Source organism: Trachemys scripta, chromosome 3 (genome assembly GCF_013100865.1).
Source record: "Trachemys scripta elegans isolate TJP31775 chromosome 3, CAS_Tse_1.0, whole genome shotgun sequence".
Classification (NCBI taxonomy): domain Eukaryota; kingdom Metazoa; phylum Chordata; order Testudines; family Emydidae; genus Trachemys; species Trachemys scripta.
This window is the reverse complement of record NC_048300.1, coordinates 86601703-86622109: the sequence shown is the minus strand read 5'-3', so window position 1 is coordinate 86622109 and position 20407 is coordinate 86601703. Positions and strand designations below refer to the sequence as shown.

Sequence of the window (20407 nt, the reverse complement as noted above, 5' to 3'; positions counted from 1 at the left end):
TTCCAAAATATTAATAAAAAAATGGGTGCCTCAAATTAGACTTCAGTTGGTGCTATTGGATGCTCAGCATTTTTGAAATTCAGGCCACTTATTTAGGCACCATTTTTGAAAGTCTTGACTTTAATCTCAGTGTCTCAGTTCCCCATGTGTAGAAATTGAACGAATAGTTCACTATCTCACTGGGTTGATGTGAAATGGAATTCATTCATGTTTGTGAGGTGCACAGATACTAAAGTGATAGGAAACTTGTGAGTAGCTAAATATAGGAATTCCTAAGCTCTGCGGGAAGAAATCTTCCCATTCGTTCTCTGAGCCAGCCGGGGGTCCCTTCCACCGTTCCCTCTGCTCCACTATATGCAGCCAGGACTCGCCTCCCCTGCTGCCCACAACCCCTATCACCAGAGCCAAATAAGATTTTTTCCTCCCGGTGTTCTCTACACTTCCTCACATCCCTACCCTGATTGAGCTCCCTTATGCCCTGGCTCTTTTACCTCCTAAACCAGTTTTGGCTTGCCTTCAGACTTCCTGGGCTGAGGCACTGGTTAAGTGTTAGAATTCCTCTTCCATGTATACGGCTGTTTGTAATGTACAGACATTGCTTCTTGTTTGTCAGTACTACAGACTGCTCAGTGATAAGTATACACTATGATAGCTAATCTAGTCTCCGATAACGTCCTTGTTAATATTTTTTTGACAGATATTCTAAAACATCAGGCTTTTTTAAAGTTATTATTTATTTCTTCAAGAAAATCGCAAGATACAGAATTTGGTTTGGAAATTATATCCACCATCTAATATATATGTAAAAAGCATTGATTTTTTTTTTTTTTGAAAGGCTATGTTTAAAAAGTAAGGAAGTAAAAAAATTTAAAGTAATATATGAAGACCTACTAAATCTTCCACACTTTCTATATTCTAAACTGCAGGGAAATGTTTAAAAATTATATATTTTCATTGAAAATTAAAAGCAATATTTCTGAAAACATTTCTGTTTCAATCTTAAGCTTTGTAAAAATTCTTTTTAATATAAAAAGTTTAATCCTAAAAATAATTGACAATGTCCCTTCAATTAGAATCTAACATTGTTTTTGTTTTATACTGAAATACATTATGAATGAGAGTCCTCATTCTGGAGTAGTAACTATGTAGATGAATTTGGACTTTGTCTGCTGTAATTAATACATTATTACAACTGGGTTCTTGAAGTTTGTCATTAACGGTTCAGAGTGTGAATTGTGACCTTGTCTTTGCTCTGGGATCATCTGTTATCTTATATATCTTTGCAGGTTTTGCTGAAACACTGAATTTTAGTTCCTAAAAGATATATGCATATTTTAGGAATTCACAAGTATAACATAGTTCTTCCTTGAGTGCTTGCTCATGTCCATTCCGTTGTAGGTGTGTGGGCTCACCACATGCACCGGTGCTGGAAGTTTTTCCCTCAGTGGTATCCGTAGGGGACCGGCTCTGGAGCGACGGGCGTATGCACTGGTATAAGGGGCGCCACTGACTCCCCCCAACCTCAGTTCCTTCTGCCCGCCAGTGACGGTGCTGGAATGTCTTCTTGCCTCGGCAAGCTTATTCCTCTCAGCTGTGCCTAGTTGTGAAGTTTCTGTATATAGTTGTTAGAAATTTATTAGTTTTATAGTTCCCTTAGCATACACTTAGTATTAGGTTGTTAGTCCCGAATAGGACTTAGCCTAGGGACGGGGCATGCCCCGGTCCCCGGGCTTCAAATCTTGTGACTATTGCAAGAAACCCATGGCAGTCAGTGATCCTCATCGAAGCTGTTTGAAGTGCTTAGGGGAAACCCACATTAGTGACAAGAGCTTCAGAGTGCGGACCAAAAAGCAGTGGGACATTAGTCTCTAAGCGCTTTTTGTGGAGTTGGCCCTTACACCTGCCTCAGAGCCAACCAAATCAGACTTTGCTCCTAGCACTGCAACCTCAGGGCGGAGTGCGCTGCTGGCACCGGCCTCAGACCAGCGCCGATCCCCATCCCCAGTACCGGCTAAAAAGCAAAGAAAGGTCAGGAGGGGACATTCTCTTGTATCCCGTAAAGGGAAGGAGAAGGCCAGAAGAGAGCAAAGACCTGTGAGGGGCTGCTCTTCCCCTCCAGATGGAGGTTGAGCTCCGACTCCTGCTGAGCGGTTGAGCCCACTCCAAGACCCTCCCACTACCCCAGGGAGCAGCAGTGGCACTTGGCACCTGGCGGTGCCGTCCACACCAGAGGCCTTTCAGGCTGCGAAGGACATTCTGTCCCTGCTAGGGCAGCCCATGCCGGTCATGGAGGTGCCCCGCTCTAGTGGTAAACCTGCCTTGGGACCCTTCCAATGGTCCTGATCAGTGCAGCACTGATCCTTGCCGCTGGGGGTGCCCCGCCAGCACTTGCCTGAGCAGAGCCATCAGCCCACAGACATTGGTCGGTTTGCCTGCCAGTTCCCGGCGTCGGTCCCCGGGCTCGAGGCAGCAATCGTGAGGGGGCTGGCGCAGAGGTGTGGCACCAGTCTCCAGAACCCCAGTGCTGGGAGCAACCAAGCCACTCTCCCAGCTCACTGCACCGCTGTGGAGGGTCAAGACACCAGAGCCCGATCACTGTACCACCGGTATGGTTCACAGTGAGCACGTTGATGGTCTCCAACACATGAGTTTACTCGCTCACATTCCCAATCTATGGAGCAGCACCGCTCGCTAAGCGTAAGGCATCAATAACCATGGTACCGTCGCCAAACGCCACTGCTGGTCACCGGGATTGCGGCACCCAGAGCCATCGCCCTCATACAGAACCTCAGCGGAGGTCTGGGGCCAGAGCTGAGGGGATCAGGGTAGACAGGCAGCCTCAGCACCATCCTGGTCCCTCAGGCATGTATCCCCCTCCTTGTGCTCTGACAGCAAGGAGGAAATCCTGCCCACGGGCCAGGGCCACCCATCGGGGGCACTAGCATTCCCCGCTGGGCCACCAGTGGCAACATGGCCTCAGGGCCAGTGGCCTGCCCCCTGGCAATTTTGGAACCCCTGGAAATTTCCCCAACAATAGCGGGGGCATAGGTCAGCCTTGGGGGCATCCAACAAATGGTCGGCAACCGTCTCCTGCACACCCCCTGATTTGGATGCGGAGTCAGAGCAGGCGCCATAGCTTCAGCCAGCCTCCACTGAGGCTCCCATGGCAGAAATGGTGCAGTTGGCAGGCCCACCTGTATCTGCCTCCTCGTCGTCTTCGCCTGATGAGGGATAGTGGGGCCCTCTCACCCGGTTCCCCAGGATGATGCCAAGGCTCACCAGGAGCTCCTGAAGAGGGTCGCCTCAAACCTGGGGCTGGAAGCCAAGGAGCTGGCAGACCCCTCGGACTTCCTGTTTGATGTACTGAGAGTGGCAGCCCCTGCCAGGGTGGCATTGCCAGTGCACGAGGGAGTGGTGAAAATCACTAAGGACCTGTGGCAGACACCTTCCCCACTGCCCCACATCTCCAAGCAGGCAGAGCGAAAATCCTACGTCCCCGCTAAGGGGTATGAGTATCTTTATACCACCCCTGCCCCAAGCTCACTGGTTGTGTTGGCAGCCAATGAGCACAACAGACAGGGCAAACCGGGATCGATGCCTAAGAACCAGGAGGCAAAATTTATTCTACATCCAGCCTCCAGCTGAGAGTGGCTAACCATCAGGCCTTGCTTGGCCACTATGATTTTAACATCTGGCAGTCCATGGCCAAATTCTGATTAGCTGCCAGAGGAACCTAGGAAGGAATTCCTGGCTATCCTCAATAAGGGCAGGGTGGTGGCCAGGGCAGCCCTCCAAGTGGCCTCAGATGTGGCAGACTCTGTGGCCCAAACTATGGCCTCGGCCATTTCGAGGAGGCAGGCGTCCTGGTTGCAGTCGTTGGGCCTTTCAATGGAGGTTCAACAGTCCCTCCAGGACCTCCCATTCGATGGCCTGGCACTGTTCTCCAAGCAAACAGACAATAAATTGCACGGCCTATAAGACTCGAGGGCTACCTTGCAAACCCTGAGCCTGTACACACTGGGGCCGGCAAGGAAGTAGTTTAAGCTGCAACAAACCCATAGGTTTGGGAGCCAGTCTTGGTCAGAACCCTTCTGTAAGAAGGGAAAGGGCTATAAGTGCCAGCAAGGCCACCAGCCAGCATCCTCTGCTCACTAGAGCTCTACCTGTAACCAGCTGGGTGGTAAGCAGGCATTTTGAGGGTGCGCTCAAGTATGACCTTCCAGCCTGTGTCCTGGATCCTGCTCCCTTGTTGTTTTCCAACTACCTGTCCCCCTTCCTCCCTGCCTGGGCCTCTATAACATCAGACCAGTGGGTCCTCAGCACAGTAGCGGGGGATATACCCTCCAGTTTATTTCTATCCCCTCCTCAAGCCCCCTCTCTCCTCTCCCGGTCCCTCTTCAGGGACTCTTTTCAGAGGCATCTGCTCGCTCAGGAGGTGCAAGGCTTTCTGCAGGTGAGAGCTGTGGAGGAAGTCCCATTGCATTTAAGGGGCAAAGGGTTTTACTTTCTCTGTTTTTTAATCCCAAAGGCCAAAGGGGGTCTACAACCCATCCTCGACCTGTGGAATCTCAACAAGTATTTCAAGAAGTTGAAGTTTTGCATGGTCTCCCTGGCCTCCATCATTCCTTCCCTGGATCTGGGAGACTGGTACTCTGCCCTCGATTTGAAAGCCACTTACTTTTACATATCAATATTCCATAGTCACAGACCGTTCCTATGCTTCATAGTTGGGACTGTCCACTGCCAATATGCAGTGCTCCCTTTTGGCCTAGCAACAGCACCAAGAGTGTTTACGAAATACATGTCGCTGGTTGTGGCCTACCTCAGGCATCAGGGTATCCAGATTTACCTGTGCCTTGATGACTGGCTCATCAAGGACCAGTCCAGGTCCAGCACAGCGTCAATATGCTGCAAGCCACTTGTTGAACTCTGGGCCTGCTGATAAACGAACAAAAATCAACATTAATCCCAGTCCAACAGATAGAGTTTATTGGGGCGGTACTTGACTCTACCTGAGCCAGAGCATTTCTACCAGAGGCCACGTTCAGGGCAACATCACATCTAATTGCCAGCGTCCGCACACATCCGCTCACCACAGTCCAGGTCTTTCTCAGACTATTGGGTCACGTGGCAGCATGCACGTATGTTGTCTGCCATTCGAGACTCAGGCTGCACCCCCTTTGAATGTGTCTAGCAGCAGTCTGCTCCCCAGCCAGGCATCACCTGGACAAGGTCATCATGGAGCCTCCGAGGGTAATTACCTCTCTGCAGTGGTGGACCAACCCGAAGTTGGTGTTAGAAGGAGTGCTGTTCGAGAGTCCATGACCCACGGTCTCCCTGTTATCGGATGCATCTGACCTTGGTTGGGGAGCGCATCTCAGTATGCTGCGGACTCAAGGGACATGGTCTTGAGCGGAGCTCACATTACATATAAATATCAGGAAGCTTATGGCCATCCGACTAGCTTGTGATGTCTTCCTTCCACAGCTGTCCGGAGTTGACCTGTTCGCCACTAGACAGAACAGAAAGTGTCATCAGTTCTGCTCTTTCCAAGACCTCGGAAGAAGCTCCCTTTCCAATGCTTTTCTCCTGTCATGGTCGGGAGACCTGATGTATGTCTTCCTGCCAATTCCGCTTATCAGCAAAGTCCTCTCAAAAATCAAGAGTGACAAGGCGCGAGTCATTATGATCACCCCAGTGTGGCCTTGCCAGCATTGGTTCTGAACGCTCATGGAACTGGCTGGGGTAGCTCCATGGCTACTGCTCAGCCGCCATGACCTACTCTTGCAGGATCATGGTCGGCTCCTGCACCCTAATCTTACCTCTCTCCACCTCACAGCTTGGATGCTGAGTCCGGAGGAACAGGCCTGCTCTAGTCAGGTATAGCAGATTCTCCTGGAAAGCAGAAAGCCTTCCACCAGAGTGACCTACCTGGCAAAGTGGAAGCGTTTCTCCTGCTGGGCGTCGGAGCACATCATCTCCCCAACCCAGTTGTCTTTGCAATCAATCCTGGGTTACCTGCTTCACTTAAAGCACCAGGGCCTTGCCTTCTTGTCGATCAAAGTGCACCTAGCAGCCATATCAGCCTTCCATCCTTGCATCCAGGGTAAATCGGTATTCTCGCATGAGATGTCGATCAGGTTCCTGAAGGGCCTTGAATGGCTCTTTCCGCCGATCCAGAACCCGGTTTCCGAATGGGACCTCAACCTATTCCTTTCCAGGCTCAGAGGTTCCCTCTTTGAGCCCATGGCATCTTGTTCCCTTTCCCATCTGTTGTGGAAGGTTGCATTCCTTGTAGCGATTACCTCAGCGAGGCGTGTATCTGAGATCAAAGCCCTTACTTTGGAGCCACTGTACACGGTATTCTACAAAGACAGGGTCCAGCTGCAGCCCCATCTGGCTTTCCTGCCTTAGTGGTGTCTCATTTCTACATCGACCAGGATCTCTTCCTCCCCGGTGTTCTGTCCAAAGCCTCACTCGACCAATGGGGAGAGGTGGCTGCACACTCTGGCTGTCCTATCTGGAATGCACCAATCCCTTCTGCGTATTGGCCCAGCTCTTTATCTCGGCAGCTGACAGGATGAAGGGCCTTCCGGTGTCCTCTCAGACGATTTCAAATTGGATCACTGCCTGCATCCGTACTTGTTGTGACTTGGTGCAGGCTGTGCCTCCACCGATAGTGAAGGCTCTCTCAACTAGGGCTCAGGTGTCTTCGTCTGCCTTCCTGGCGTGTGACCCTATCCAGGACATCTGCAGAGCCGCAACGTGGTCTTCAGTACACACGTTCACGACACATTATGCCACCACTCAGCAGGCCAGAGATGACGATGGCTTCGGCAGAGCTATGTTGCAATCGACACATCCATGAACTCCTACCCACCTCCGGTGGTACTGCTTGGGAGTCGCCTACAATGGAATGGAAATGAGCAAGCACTTGAAGAAGAAGAAAAGACAATTACCTTTTTTTTTTTTTTTTTTTTTAACTGTTGTTCTTCGAGATGTAATGCTCATGTCCATTCCATGACCTGCCTTCCTTCCCCACTGTCGGAGTTTCCAGCAAGAAGGAGCTGAGAGCGGGGGGAACCGGCGGCGCCCCATATATCCGTGCATACATGCGCCGCTCAAGAGGGCGCCAGAGCCAGTCACCTACTGATACCACTGAGGGAAAAACTTCCGGCACTGGTGCATGTGGTGAGCACACACCTACAATGGAATGGACATGAACAACAGTTACAAAAAGGTAACTGTCTTTTTTCCTGCTTAGAAAATGTTTGTTCATGTTGCTAAAGCCTCTACTGTAGCATGGATGAAGCGTGCTTATTCCCGGCATTTATCACCTATTTTGGGTGAAAGTGTAGTTATTTTGCTAACAGGCTAACTTTCCAAGTGTAACTGGTTGGTTTGAGAATTCCTTGGCATAGTTTTCCCCAAACTTCTGAAATCTGAGCTCCCCTTCAGGAAATGAAACCTTTTATGTCTCCCTTACAACCCAGTGATGTGGTGTTAAAACCCTACCCATCTTAATTTATGTATTTTATGCTTATAAAAATGATTCAGGAAACATACTACTAGTCAAAGCAGAATTGCCAAGGAAGAACTCCTTGTGTAAATGTTGTATCCTTATAGTATCAAAGAATAAGATTTATAATAATTTGGGTTCCAGAAAACATTTGGGAATAGTAAAATTGCCATTATGAGACAGCCTTTTCATAAAAATGGCTACCAGAGCCTATTGCAGCTGTAAGAACTTGACAGTATCATCTTTGGCAGTATGTTTAATCTTGTATTCCTAGGTTGACAACCTCCTCTTTGTAGTCATGCACTCTGCCCATCTTGTGAGTCAGAGAAAAGCTTTCCAACAGTCTATTGAAGGGCTCGTATCTTTACATTATGAACAGACATCCAGCCAGCCACTCATTGCCAAAGCATTGCAGCAGCTAAAGGTAAGCAGCCTTCTAATTTATTTCTAGGAGGGTCGTTTATTGTTTTATCATTTGAATCTCATTCACTGGTATAAATTAAAACACAAATGGCTCAAAAGCTGTTGACGTGATTTGACTCCAGTGATGATAAACCAGTACTCTGGATTTGTACTTTGTACAAGTTGTTGTAGGTCATGTTTTCTGTCCAGTCTCCATTGCACTCACACAAATCACTTGTGAATGCAACTTTTGAGCAATATTGTGTGCATGTACAAGTCATGGAATCTACACACAAAAAATAGGAAGCCAGTCTGTACTACAATAGACACATGAACCAAGGCAAAACAAAAAGTTTCATATAAAGGGGTCACAGAGTTGAAATGAAGTAGATTCTCTAGTTCTTGCAAACTTCCTGTGTTCAAAATGTCAGAAAAACCAAACTTCATTTATTATATATAATATAACTTTATAGATGATGAAAAATAAGGAGAATTTTCAAAACTGTGAACAGCAAACATTAAAATGTTTTTATGTGACATGAAAGTGGGTAGGCCTACAAAACCACAGAACCACCAGAAACTAGGATTTACTAATTGAAGGTGTCATGGCTATCCCCAGATTTCCCACTGAAGTCAGTGGCACCCGTGCCCACACACCCACAGATAGAATTTGACTCTGTGTTATGTTTTATATAGATAGTAACAGTAGTGTTTTTTCTAACTCAGCCAGCTCTTACTGTGAAATGTAGTTTCTGAGAATGTGGCATTTATTAATTAGCCACTTATTTATTTATTTCCCAGAAAACTATAGATTTTGGTCAGAATTTGATAAAATAGCACTGTAGCCAAGAAACAGTATTTTAAGCAACTGGTTTGGTTTGTATAAATCTGCATGAGTTTTTTGGAATTATTGACTATATGAATAAAGTGCATCACCTGCTAAGTCACATAATTGTAATTCATGGTTGTCTTAAAACATCTATGGGTGTACTCTCTTATAAAATCATCCTCTTATTACTGTGCCTTCATCTTCACCCAGGCATTTGTTTTATCCACTCTTTGACTGTGTCTCCTTACAATGCTTAGCATAACGGGACCCCAACTGCTTTGGGATTTTGGCACTACTGTTCTACAAATAATATTAATTCAGCGTGTCTCTTCAACTGAAGCTGACTTTTTTTTGTTCTTTAGAGCGATGCATTACAGCTATGCAATAAGATAAGCTGTGCCATTGATAGAGTTGATCGCATGTTCACTTCTGAATTTGATGCTGAGGTTGATGAGTCTGAATCCGCCACTTTGCAGCAATACTACCGAGAAGCCATGATTCAGAGTTACAATTTTGGGTTTGAGGTAAGTGAGCAAAAGGGAATGCATTTTTTGTGGTAAAATAATGTTTTTAGCATATTTTTTTTGGGGGGGGGGGGGACTGATAAAATTCAACTCTTTCACTTACAAAAATTAGTGAATTATGCTTTTGAGTGAATTCTGTTAATTCTTATAAGAGTATATTGTGGTGCTGTGCAAATCTTTTCATGGTGTGAAAATTAAAACTTTAGACTACATAAGAGAGAGAGCAGATCTGTTGAATCTGCCAAACTCTCAAACTCATTAAAACTCTTATTTTGGCAAGGCATTCCTAGTTGGCAGTCTGAATTTAAAGTTTAGTCTTTTCAGGCTTTGTCTGTTGACAGATTTTTACAGGAGGTTAGAAATATTCTGATGTGAGCTGTGTCACTTGATCTTTCTCTGCCTCATTTTTTCTTTCTAGGCCCATACAAGCTACTATGTAAATGCAAAATATTTTAATTTTTAAATGTTGAGCCCTTATTCTAAGGTTCTCTTTAAGCCCTTTGTCAGTGGATGCAGCTCATCAATGCCTGCCTTAGTGTGCCAACCAGGAAATGTCAGCTTCAGGCCACTTCTGATACATCTTCACTTGTTTGATTCCTTTGAACCCTTTATAGATACACCTTTGAGACAGTACACACTTCACTATGTACACAGTCCTTGTAAGAATGGTCTTCTAAAACAGACTGTTTCTATTGAATCTTTTAGTGCACATATCTACTACATATCCAAATACTTTATTCTTTCCATGTACTACTTAAATTAAATTTGCCTGTAAGGTATGAGTATTACTCAATGCTAGTTTGAGACTTGATCTGTATGATAGCAGAGCTGCGTATTGTTCCTGTCTAGACAATATAATTCTTACTAGGTATGCATATTGTTTAAAAGTAGTGCATGCACACACATAGTATGCCATATGGCTGAAATGCTACCATTTTGTCTTGGTACTTTTGCACTAAATGTGTTGTATTTGGGGCTTTCCCTCAAAGACATTGTTAAATAAATAATCATGCAAATTGTATGGATAGAATTAATTATATGAGTGTGAGATGTGATCGTGCTTTCTTGTAATGTTTTATTAGTGAGCAGATATTTCAGTAGATATTATATATAATGGTTTTATTTTAATTTTAATACTTGAAGGATAATTTTTAATATATTATAGTACCATAAAGAAGTTGTTCGCCTGATGTCTGGAGAATTCAGGCAGAAAATTGGAGATAAGTATATCAACTTTGCCAGAAAATGGATGAATTATGTACTAACAAAATGCGAGAGTGGTCGAGGCACTAGACCCAGGTAATGGCTAACTGGGCACCGTATCACAATATGATGTGTTGCTCTTTTCTTAAATATTATGCGGGATATTTCTGCATTGATCAATGAATAATGGCTACGTCCCATCGTGAAATTTTCCATAGTAAAAGTACAAAGCACTACCCAAACTGCTTAATGAGTTTTTCTTTCCAGACTCCTTCCCCTGAGTGTTAGCTGTCACAGAAGAGGGAGAGAAGAGATACCTGAGATAACTAGGGCCCAAACCATTCAAAGCTTTCAAATTAAGGGCCGACACCTTGATGAAAAATTACTGTTTGGTCCGGAATCAGTAAAGATGGCAGAGCATTAGTGCAACATGCATTCTTCGGGGTGTCCTGTTTAGAAAAGTGGTGGTGTTGCGTGGTGAATTACTGTGTGTGCAGCATCGGATTACTTTTTCCTCCAGTAAGAGTTCTTTGTATTAATCCACCTGAAAGTGACAAAAGTGTGGCTCACAAGTGACTAGGTCTTCTTCTAACAGGAAAGGTTGGGCAGTCTTCTAACTAGATTAAAATGATAGAAAGCATTTTGCCATTGTTTGATATTCAGGAACAACAAGAAATCTACCAAGACCTTGGGACTACATGCTATTTTGAGCATTGGATGACAGGTGTCTTTGAATGAGGGTGTGGTCATAGTTCTTCGAGCGATTTCACATGTCCATTCCACTTCAGGTGTGTGCATGCCCAGTGTACCAAAGTTGGAGATTTTTCCCTTAATGGCACCTGTCAGGGCGGCACACGCATGCGTGCGCCCTTTGTGGCTTTGTACTGCTGTGTGATGTATTTCCCTTTATGCCACCCCTCTGCCATTTGTACCACCCTTGCGCCCTCTCAGTTCCTTCTTACTGCCCATGTTGGTAGTCTGAGTGTGTTGACTTGTTTTGCAAGTGTTTTCCCCATCAGGGAATTTGTTCTTTTGTATATAATTAGTGTACTCATCTATAGTTAGCTAAATATTTAAAGTAAATTTTATTTGTTATTTTACTTAATTTGAATAGAACATTTGGGAATCAACACACTAACTCCCAGTACAAGGGCATACCTCAGACTCTCGACTTTAAGTCTTACACCAGCTGCAATAAATTTATGCTGGTGAGTGACCCTCATTCCAGGAGTCTAAAGTGCCTCAGGGATGATCACATCAGGGACCGTTGTCAGATCTTCAGGGACTTCAAATCCTGGACTAGAAAGGATAGGGAGGTGAGACTGTGTAACCTTTTCATGGAGTCTACCTTGCATCCATCATCTGAACCTTCCCCCTTAGGATAGGTGCACTTCTTCCATTGGAAGTGCTCCTCCAGACATAGCATAATCTTGGGACTGTTCCCCTTCCCCGATGCCCAGGAAGGAGCATAAAAAACATGCCTCAAAAGTATGCCCGGTTCCTCCACAAAATCGAGGTCTTTGGTACCGTCTGCCAGCAAGCAAGCTGGACAGTAAGGTAGAGAGTCCTCCCATGATTGACAGGTCCCACTACCGACTTCGTCTTGTCCAGGGTTGTTGACTCCATCACCAGTGCTGTTGAGACTGACTCCTACAGTGGTATCACCCCTTCAACGCAACAGCCTCGGTGGGAACCTCGTGGTAATGACAACACTGAAGGCTTATGCTGTGGCATGAGATCTGCTATGCCTCTTGGTACTGGGTGCTCCAGCAGTACAGGAGACAAGTCATCCAGTACTGATATATCTTCAGTCTTTGTTGGAGTTACCTGCTAGTAAGGTCCAACCCTCGGTACCGGCGTAGCTGACTTTAGACAGTCCAGTGCCGCCTTGCCTGGTGCCATCTAGAGGCAAGCCAAGTATGCTGTCCCTGGTACCAACATCTTTGGATACACACCAGTCTTCAGCACTGCCTAATACCACGTCTCCCTAGTCGGGTGACTCGGGTTCTTCTTCAGAGTCTGCTGTCGGCTCCTGTGCCCCTCACTCTTGGAATAGAAGGTGTCATTCACCTTCATCGAGAGGATTGTGCCCCTGGTATCTGACAGGTGCCGCAGTGGTCCAGGGACATGGATCCTTTAGCTGATAGAGGTTAGGCTCCAATACCCTACCATGGCTGTATTGGAACCCATGGGATTTCTCCACCACCAAAAGATCATCCGCAGTTCCTCTGCTCTCCAGATCTCTGAGCAAATGATGGGATGGCTCACATGAGGCGTCTCAGGAAGTTACCCTGGTATCCACGCCAGTACTGAGGAACAACCTTCCATGCCACAACTTACACCTGGGGAGGTACAGGAGAACAGCTGAACCTTCTTTACACTTGTCCTCTTCTTCATCTGATGAGGTGGTGTTGTCTGGATTGTCCTCCATTCTTCAGGATGACTGCAGGGCCTACTAAGAGCTCCTAAAGAGAGTTGCTTCCTCTCTAGATAGCTGGGCTGAGGTAGTGCAACAGAGTTCCAATAGACTGGTGGACGTACTGGGGTCAGCAGAGCCTTCCTGTCTTCCTCTACCTATAAATGAAGCCATACTAGAATCTACAAGATTGCTATGGCAAACACCCTCTCTCTGTCACTGACAGTCAAGAGAACTGAATGATGGTATTATGTCCCTTCTCACGGCTCTGAACATTTCTACACTCATCTCTCACCAGGTTCTTTGGTTGTCTTGTAAGTAAATGAAAGAGTGTGTCAGGGATGGCCATCTTCTACCCCAAAGGATAAAGAAGCAAAAAGGCTCAACTTTTTCAGTAGAAAGATTTATTTCTTTGTTGGCCTGCAGTTTCGTATCTCTAAAGAGCAAGTCTTGCTGGCAAGTTATGATTACTATTTCTGGGATAATGTTCTCATGGACAAGTAAACCGAGGATGCTAGATAAGATTTCCTGGCTGTCTTGGATGAGTGTAAACTCCTAGCTAGGACTTCTCGCCAAACCACGTAAGATGGGGCAGATTTGGCAACCAGAACTATTGCATCTGCAATAATGATGCTCAGGTGTTCATGGCATCAATCCTCTGGTCTTCCACAGGAGGTCCAACAGACTATACAGGATCTTCTTTGTGAGGGTCCCACCATATTCTCGCAGCAGACTGAGGAGAAGCTTCACAGTCTCAAAGACTCCAGGACTACATTGAAATCATTGGGGATTTACACTCTATTCCCTATAAAGAACCAATTTCTCTCTCAGTCGAACCAGCAATACCCACCTTTCCTGCCTACACAAGCTTGACCACTCCAGGAACAAAGGGGAAAAGCTACAGGATGAGACCTCCACTTCCTCACTTTGTCTTCGTCCCGTCCTTCTAGAGAACCCAGAAAGACCAAACAATGTGTTTGACTACCTTGTTGAGGGCAAAATATCAGTGTGTCTTGGGCTACTTTCTCCTACCCCTGCTTTTTCCAACAGCTTATCCAACAGCTTATCAGTGTGCTTTGGGTCTATATTACCACAGACCAGTGGGTTCTAAGCACAGTGGAACAGGGATACACCCTTCAGATTTTCAGTCCTTCCCTGTCCCTCTTCAGAGACCTCCTCTGAGAGGTCCAGTCTCTCCTCCATTTGGGAGCCATGGAGGAAAAGGGTTTTATTCAATTTACTTCCTGATCTCAAAGCAAAAGGAGATCACAGACCTATCTAAGACTTGTGAAATCTGAACAAATACCTAAGAAAAATAAGGCTTCACATTGCCACCCCAGCTTCCATTATCCCCTCCCTTGATCCTGGCAACTGGTACACTGCCATGGACTTGGACACACATTTCCATGCGGCTATTGATCAAAGCCACAGACTATTCCTAAGATTTCTGGTCAACAATACCCATTGTCAGTTTACAGTCCTGCACTTCAGCCTCTCTGTGGTCCTGTGAATATTTACAAAATGCATGGTAGTGGTGGCTGCATTCCTAAGAAAAGCAGAAGTGCAAGTATTTTCCTACCTTGATGATTGGCTGGTACAGTTTCAGTCCAAGAACCAGGTGGAATTCAGTATGCAGAACTCAGCGTTTTGAGGTCTGTTGATCAACAAGGGCTAGTCAGTCTTCAATTCAGAGGACAGTGTTTATAGGGGCACTCTTGGTTTCTACAGTAGTCAGGGCTTTCCAGCTCAAGCCAGATTCCAGGCAATGTTAACGATTTCCACAGATCTGAAAATCCATCCAGCCACAGCTGAAAGGAGCTGCCTCAGACTTCTGGAAATGTCGCCTGATGCATATACATGCTCTCTCATGCCAAACTTTGTCTCAGAAGGTTGCAAGCCTGGTTAAAGTCAGTGTACTACCTGCCTCATAATCCATTGGATGTGTTGATTTGTGTGCCTGCAGATGTGCTAGTATTCTTGGACTGATGAATGGATGCAACCCAATGTGTGTATGGGAATTTTCTTTGCCCCTCTTGTACCCACACTGATTCTGGTTACAAATGCTTCTTTTTTAGGGTGGGGAGCACACCTAGGCACTCAGCATCTGTGGTCACAACAGCATTTAGCTTTTCACAAACATGCAAGAGTTGAGGGCTAATCATCTGGCTTTTTGGACTTTTCTCCTTAACATCAAAGGAACAACACTGCAACAGTGTTCAGTGAACAGACAGGAAGGGGCCAGGTCAGACAGTCTCTGTCATGAAGCATTACAGGTTTGGGAGTTTTGTATCATCAATGTAATTCACCTCAAAGCACCCCATCTTCTTAGGGTTCACAACAGTTTGGCAGATTGCCTGAGCAGATCTTTCAGCAAAGATCACAAATGGTCTCTCAGGCCAGGTCTGGACAAGTTTTATGCCCAGATTGCAGTTCCTGTCTCTCCCTGGGACTTGAATCTCATGCTAAGAAGGTTGATGGGTCCGCCCTTTTAACCGATGTTTTACCTGCTCGTTACTCTGGCTATATATGAAATTTGCATTTTTGACACGAAGAGTGGCAGAATTATGAACATTGGTAGCTGACCCTCCCTACACAATCTTCTATAAGAACAAAGCAAACTTATGTCTGCATCCAAAAATTTTGACTTAAGTAGTATCAGAATTCCACCTCAATCAAGCAGTATCCTTACCAACTTTCCTAAGCCCCATTCTCCTAAGGATGAAAAAAGACTCCGTACCTGGAAGTTAGAAGGGTGTTAGTGTTTTACTTGGACAGAATTAGGTCATTTAGGTCTTCCTCCCAGATGTTTGTGACGGTTGCAGAGAGGATGAAAGGCCTTCCAGTCTTGCTCCAGAAAATCTCATCCTGGATTTCTTGAGTAGTCTGTCAGTCACTGTTCAGGTAAACTCTGAAACCCACCTCCAGATTGAACTTCTTGTGAGTTATCTGAAGTGGCATGGACATGTGCAATGACTCGAAGAAGGAAAAAAATGGTTACTTACCTGTTCTGTAATTGTTGTTCTTTGAGATGTGTTACACACATCTGTCCAGCCCTGCCCTTTATACCACTGGGCAGCAATATGAGGCAGAAGAGTTTGCATGTGCTGCCCTGACAGATACCGCCAAGGGAAGAATCTGACTGGTGCACTGGACACGCACACCTCTGAAGTAAAATGTATGTGTGCAACACATCTCAAAGAATAACCGTTACAGAACAAGTAACCATTTTTTCCTGTAGCTACTCAAAGTGCTCTTTTCTTCCTGCCAACTTCACCTCCTTCCCAGATTTAGCTTAAGCCAGCTTTCTTTCATCCATATTCCAGTTTTATGCAGATATTTGGATTGTTAAGCAGCAGGTTTGTCTGCTCTGAGTGTGAAAGATTTAGGGTTGGGTGTTTTCAGCATATTGTTGGCAGCATTGCCCATGATGTGTCTCAATCTCCCCATATGCTCTTACAAAATGTTCAGTAAGAGGGGTGACGAGATTGAACCATGTAGAACACCACACCTCAAAGCTCTTGAGGAGGAAGACAAGCTACCCATCACCCCACTCCCAGATTGATCAGGTGAATTGGCAAAGCCGACCTAGCATAACTCTGCACCCTCACTTGGCTTCCATAGATGGTACAGCAGTATTTTGTGATGGTTGATGTCAAAAACCTCTATAGGATTCAGTCACTTCAGAATGAATGTCTCATGCAGTTTACGGCTAGAAAGAGATCATCCACAAGTGACAACTGCACTCCTTAGTGCTTCAATCTGAGCTGAAACCCAATCGGAATAGGTATATAATATTAATACTGGTCAGATTCTGCTTAACTCTACGTGCTAGTACCATGTCTTTGATTTTGCCCAGAAAGTTGTTGTTAGTGACTCCTTATTAAAGTAGTTGCCAAGATCTTATGTTGTGGGCTGGACACTTTAAAACATATTTTGGGGAATTTATATGTATTTCCTAAAACATTAGTGGGCTGAGGTGTATAACCAGGCCTGAAGAAGGTAGCCTACTATCTTTATTTGGTGACATCCATATTAAAAGTCTAGAACTCAGAATTTCATGTCCATTTATCACCTGGCTAAAGATTAACCCCTTGCAAAAGCCAGATACTTCACTCTGTACATAAATCCGAACTGTTATACAGAACTCTTGTTAATATATGCAAGTAAACAGCAGTCATTGGGTATGTCTGCACTGCAAAAATAAACAGACAATCCCGCAACAGTGAGCCACAGAGCCTGGGTCTGTTGACTTTGACTTGCGCTCTGGGATCAAAATAGCAGCGTAGACATTTGTGCTTGGGCAAGAGCCTGTGATCTGAGATACACCCCTGCCCTGCAGGGTTTGAGATCCTGGGCTCCAGCCCGAATCCGAACATCTGTGCTGCTGTCCTGTAGTGAGAGTCCTGCAAGGCCACATCAGTTGATCTGGGTTCTGAGACTTGCTGCCAACGGTCTTTTTTTGCAGTGTAGACATACCCATAACCATGTATATTAAGATAAGTCACTAGAACTCATGTGACAGTTATGTAATTGTTTTTGGCTAATGAACAATTCTCTTCTGCTTGACAGGTGGGCAACACAAGGTTTTGATTTTCTTCAAGCCATTGAGCCAGCCTTTATTTCAGCTCTGCCTGAAGAGGATTTCTTGGTATGGAATTAATTGTTCTCACATTGCAGCCCAACCTACTTTCAGTTCATTTTCAGTCAATAAAATCTATTATCTGTCTGTTATCAGGGATGTTTTCTGTGCTCTTAAATCTGATTAATTATTGTTCTGAGACTGTTCTATATAAATCTAAATGCTGGTTACTCTGATTTAGCTTGCAAAATTCTGAATAGTGCATGCTAATGACATCAATATACCAAAAAAAATGAAATTGTCATGTCAGGTTTCTGCAGTACTGAAGCCTTTGTATAGTAACTACATTCACAACCTGGGATACTTGGCAGCAGTTTGCTGATGAGCTATTAATTTACACTCAACCTAATATTGCTTTCTATTGGATGCTCTGAAATGTATCCTTAACCCTAGTTCATATATGGAGCAAACACAAAACATTGCAGTCTAACTGTATTTCTTTAGAGCTAAATCATACTAACATACAAGATTTAAAATTTGAATCTTGCCTTGTTACTGTTAAATTATATGGTAGAGCATAGTTTGTGTTTGGTTGTGGGGGGCAGGGGTTGTTTTGTTTCTATGAAACAATCCTGGAAGCTTTAGTTCTGTAATGTGGTATGTTATAGCTCTGCAGTGGAAGTGAAAGTACAGCCCCCACAAAAGTAACAGAACACAGAGAATAATATTGATGGCGATTGATTGTGTTCACTTTTATTTAGAATCAGCTTTCCTTTGGAATTTTGACAGATATTTCCCCCAGTTAATTTTTTGTCTCTCAAGTAGTGTGTCTGCATTTATTTAAAGAAAAGGACAGGTTACTAAAAGTAATGTGACCAGAAGCCTGTCCCACAGTCACTACATCATTATCTCTGCAGCATTTTTCAGTTCTACTGTTTCAGGAGGCAAAAGAGCATTGATCCCCAGTGGTAACACACTGTAGCTGAGCCACTGTTAATTAGGAAGCAGATCATTATGAACAAATTAAAGATATGTTATGAAATACTAGGGTACAGTAACCTTATTAAATAAATACTGAAACTATAGCATTCATCCTTTCCCTTAACATTATCTTTAAAACTAAACTGGCTTTTAGCACAAAAATCTTGAAGTGGACTATTTTCCAATGTTTGTATTGCTGGGAAACATAGTGCTTTTAAAAAATTCCAGTTCTCTTTAAATATAATCTTGATAAGCTTGAGCATTGTGCCTGATATGTCACACAAAATGTAAAGTTCTAGCTTTAAAAACTAGCCCCAGCCTGTTATTTTTTCGCCAACTTTGTTGCAGTTTCTAAAGTATCTATAACAGTTTGATGGATAGTACAAGTGGTTTTTTTTTTTGTTTTTTTTTAAATAATCTAGTTGTACTGGCACCTTCTGATGTGATCTCTTCAGTTCTCAAGCTCAGGAGAATCTTGCTGTGTCTGTATTTGGATCAGAGACTTTGAGAAAACAAATATAAAGTGGTTTTGGTGCTTTACAATCATAGTATTCTTTCCTGTGAATGTGTATGGAACCAACACCTCAGCTAGTCTTAAGAGGAGCATTGTATAGTGTGGGGAGCTATTTATATGATAAAACCTAAACTCGAGGTTCTGACCACTTGTGGTTGTTGAAAGATAATTTGGCACTTTTGCAAAAAGTGGGATTTGCAATGGCAACTGCACACAAACATCAAGAGAATACCTAGTAATATTCAGGATAGCTGAGCTAAATTCAGACCTGGTGTAAATAGAAAAAGACTGAGTTGAAGTCAGTGGAAGTTGTGCCATCTTACACCTGGTTTCAATTTAATAGATTTTTACAGTCAGATGAGATCATTATGCTCAAGACTTATCTCCTGTATAACACAGGCCATAGAACTTCACAGAGAAATCCCTGTGGCAACCCCAAACTCTGTTTTGAGCTATATATATAAGAAATACAGTTATCTTGATTTAAAGATTTAAAGTCTTCAAGTGATGGAGAATCTATCACATTCCTTGATATTTTCTTCCAATGGTTAATTACCCTCACTGTTAAAATACATCACTTTATTGGGGTCTCAATTTGTCTAGTTTCAGTTTCCATTATTATGCCTTTGAATTGCTGGAGGAATTTTAACAAGGTGGAATAATGTTTGTCTATACTTATGATCCTCACATCAGTTGTAACTGAGCGCATTAAAAACATTAATAAATTTATCCCCAGAAAATACCTGTAAGATAGGGAAGCATTAGTACACCTGTTTTACAGATGAGGAAACTGAAATATAGAAAGATTAAGTAACTTGTCCAAGTTGTCTCTCACACTGTGTAGCACCCCAGTTCAGTGCCTTAACCCCACAAGACCACCCTTTCTTGAGAGAATTGCTGATGTTGTGGGTGGACAGAAGAGGGGTCTCCTCTTACCCTAACAAAAGCAATTTTTCTGGGTCAGTGTTGAGCACTACATCTCAGAGTGAACAGTATCTTTGAATGTTGTCAGCCAGGTCTAATACTTAACTTTGAGACATAGAACACTTCTTTTTTTTTTTCTTTTTTTAAGATAACGAAAATAAGGCAGTTTATTCAGTAAACATGATACTTAGTTTTATGGTCTTTGTCAATGCTTGCATATTACTCCTACTAGCATTATAATATAGAGGGGCTTTTTTATTGTAACAGCCATGTGAGTCCCAAGATATTAGAAGAGAGACGGTGGGTGAGGTAATATCCTTTATTGAACCAACGTTTGTAGTTGAGAGAGACAAGCTTTTGAACTTACATAGAGCTCTTCTTCAGGTCTGGTCAGGTTTCCCAGATCTGAAGAAGAGCACTGTATAAGTTGGCAAGCTTGTCTCTCTCACCAATAGAAGTTGGTACTATAAAAGATATTACCTCACCCAGCTTCTTTTTATCACTGTTCAGTCTCTT

The 20407-nt window shown here is 44.1% G+C and overlaps 1 protein-coding gene across 8 annotated transcripts in view; it reads left to right on the top strand.

The window, feature by feature from the left end:
- MAP3K4 (mitogen-activated protein kinase kinase kinase 4) overlaps positions 1–20407 on the top strand; it is a 145440-nt gene that overhangs the window by 88670 nt on the left and 36363 nt on the right. For all 8 annotated transcript variants that reach the window (XR_004645080.1, XR_004645079.1, XM_034765276.1 and 5 more), the window contains exons 11-14: positions 7794–7943; positions 9113–9274; positions 10440–10573; positions 17463–17541. Coding sequence is in view for 6 of the 8 variants with exons in the window: in XM_034765276.1 (XP_034621167.1) it covers positions 7794–7943; positions 9113–9274; positions 10440–10573; positions 17463–17541 (525 nt within the window). In the remaining 2 variants the exon portion in view is untranslated. The remainder of the gene's footprint in view (positions 1–7793; positions 7944–9112; positions 9275–10439; positions 10574–17462; positions 17542–20407) is intronic.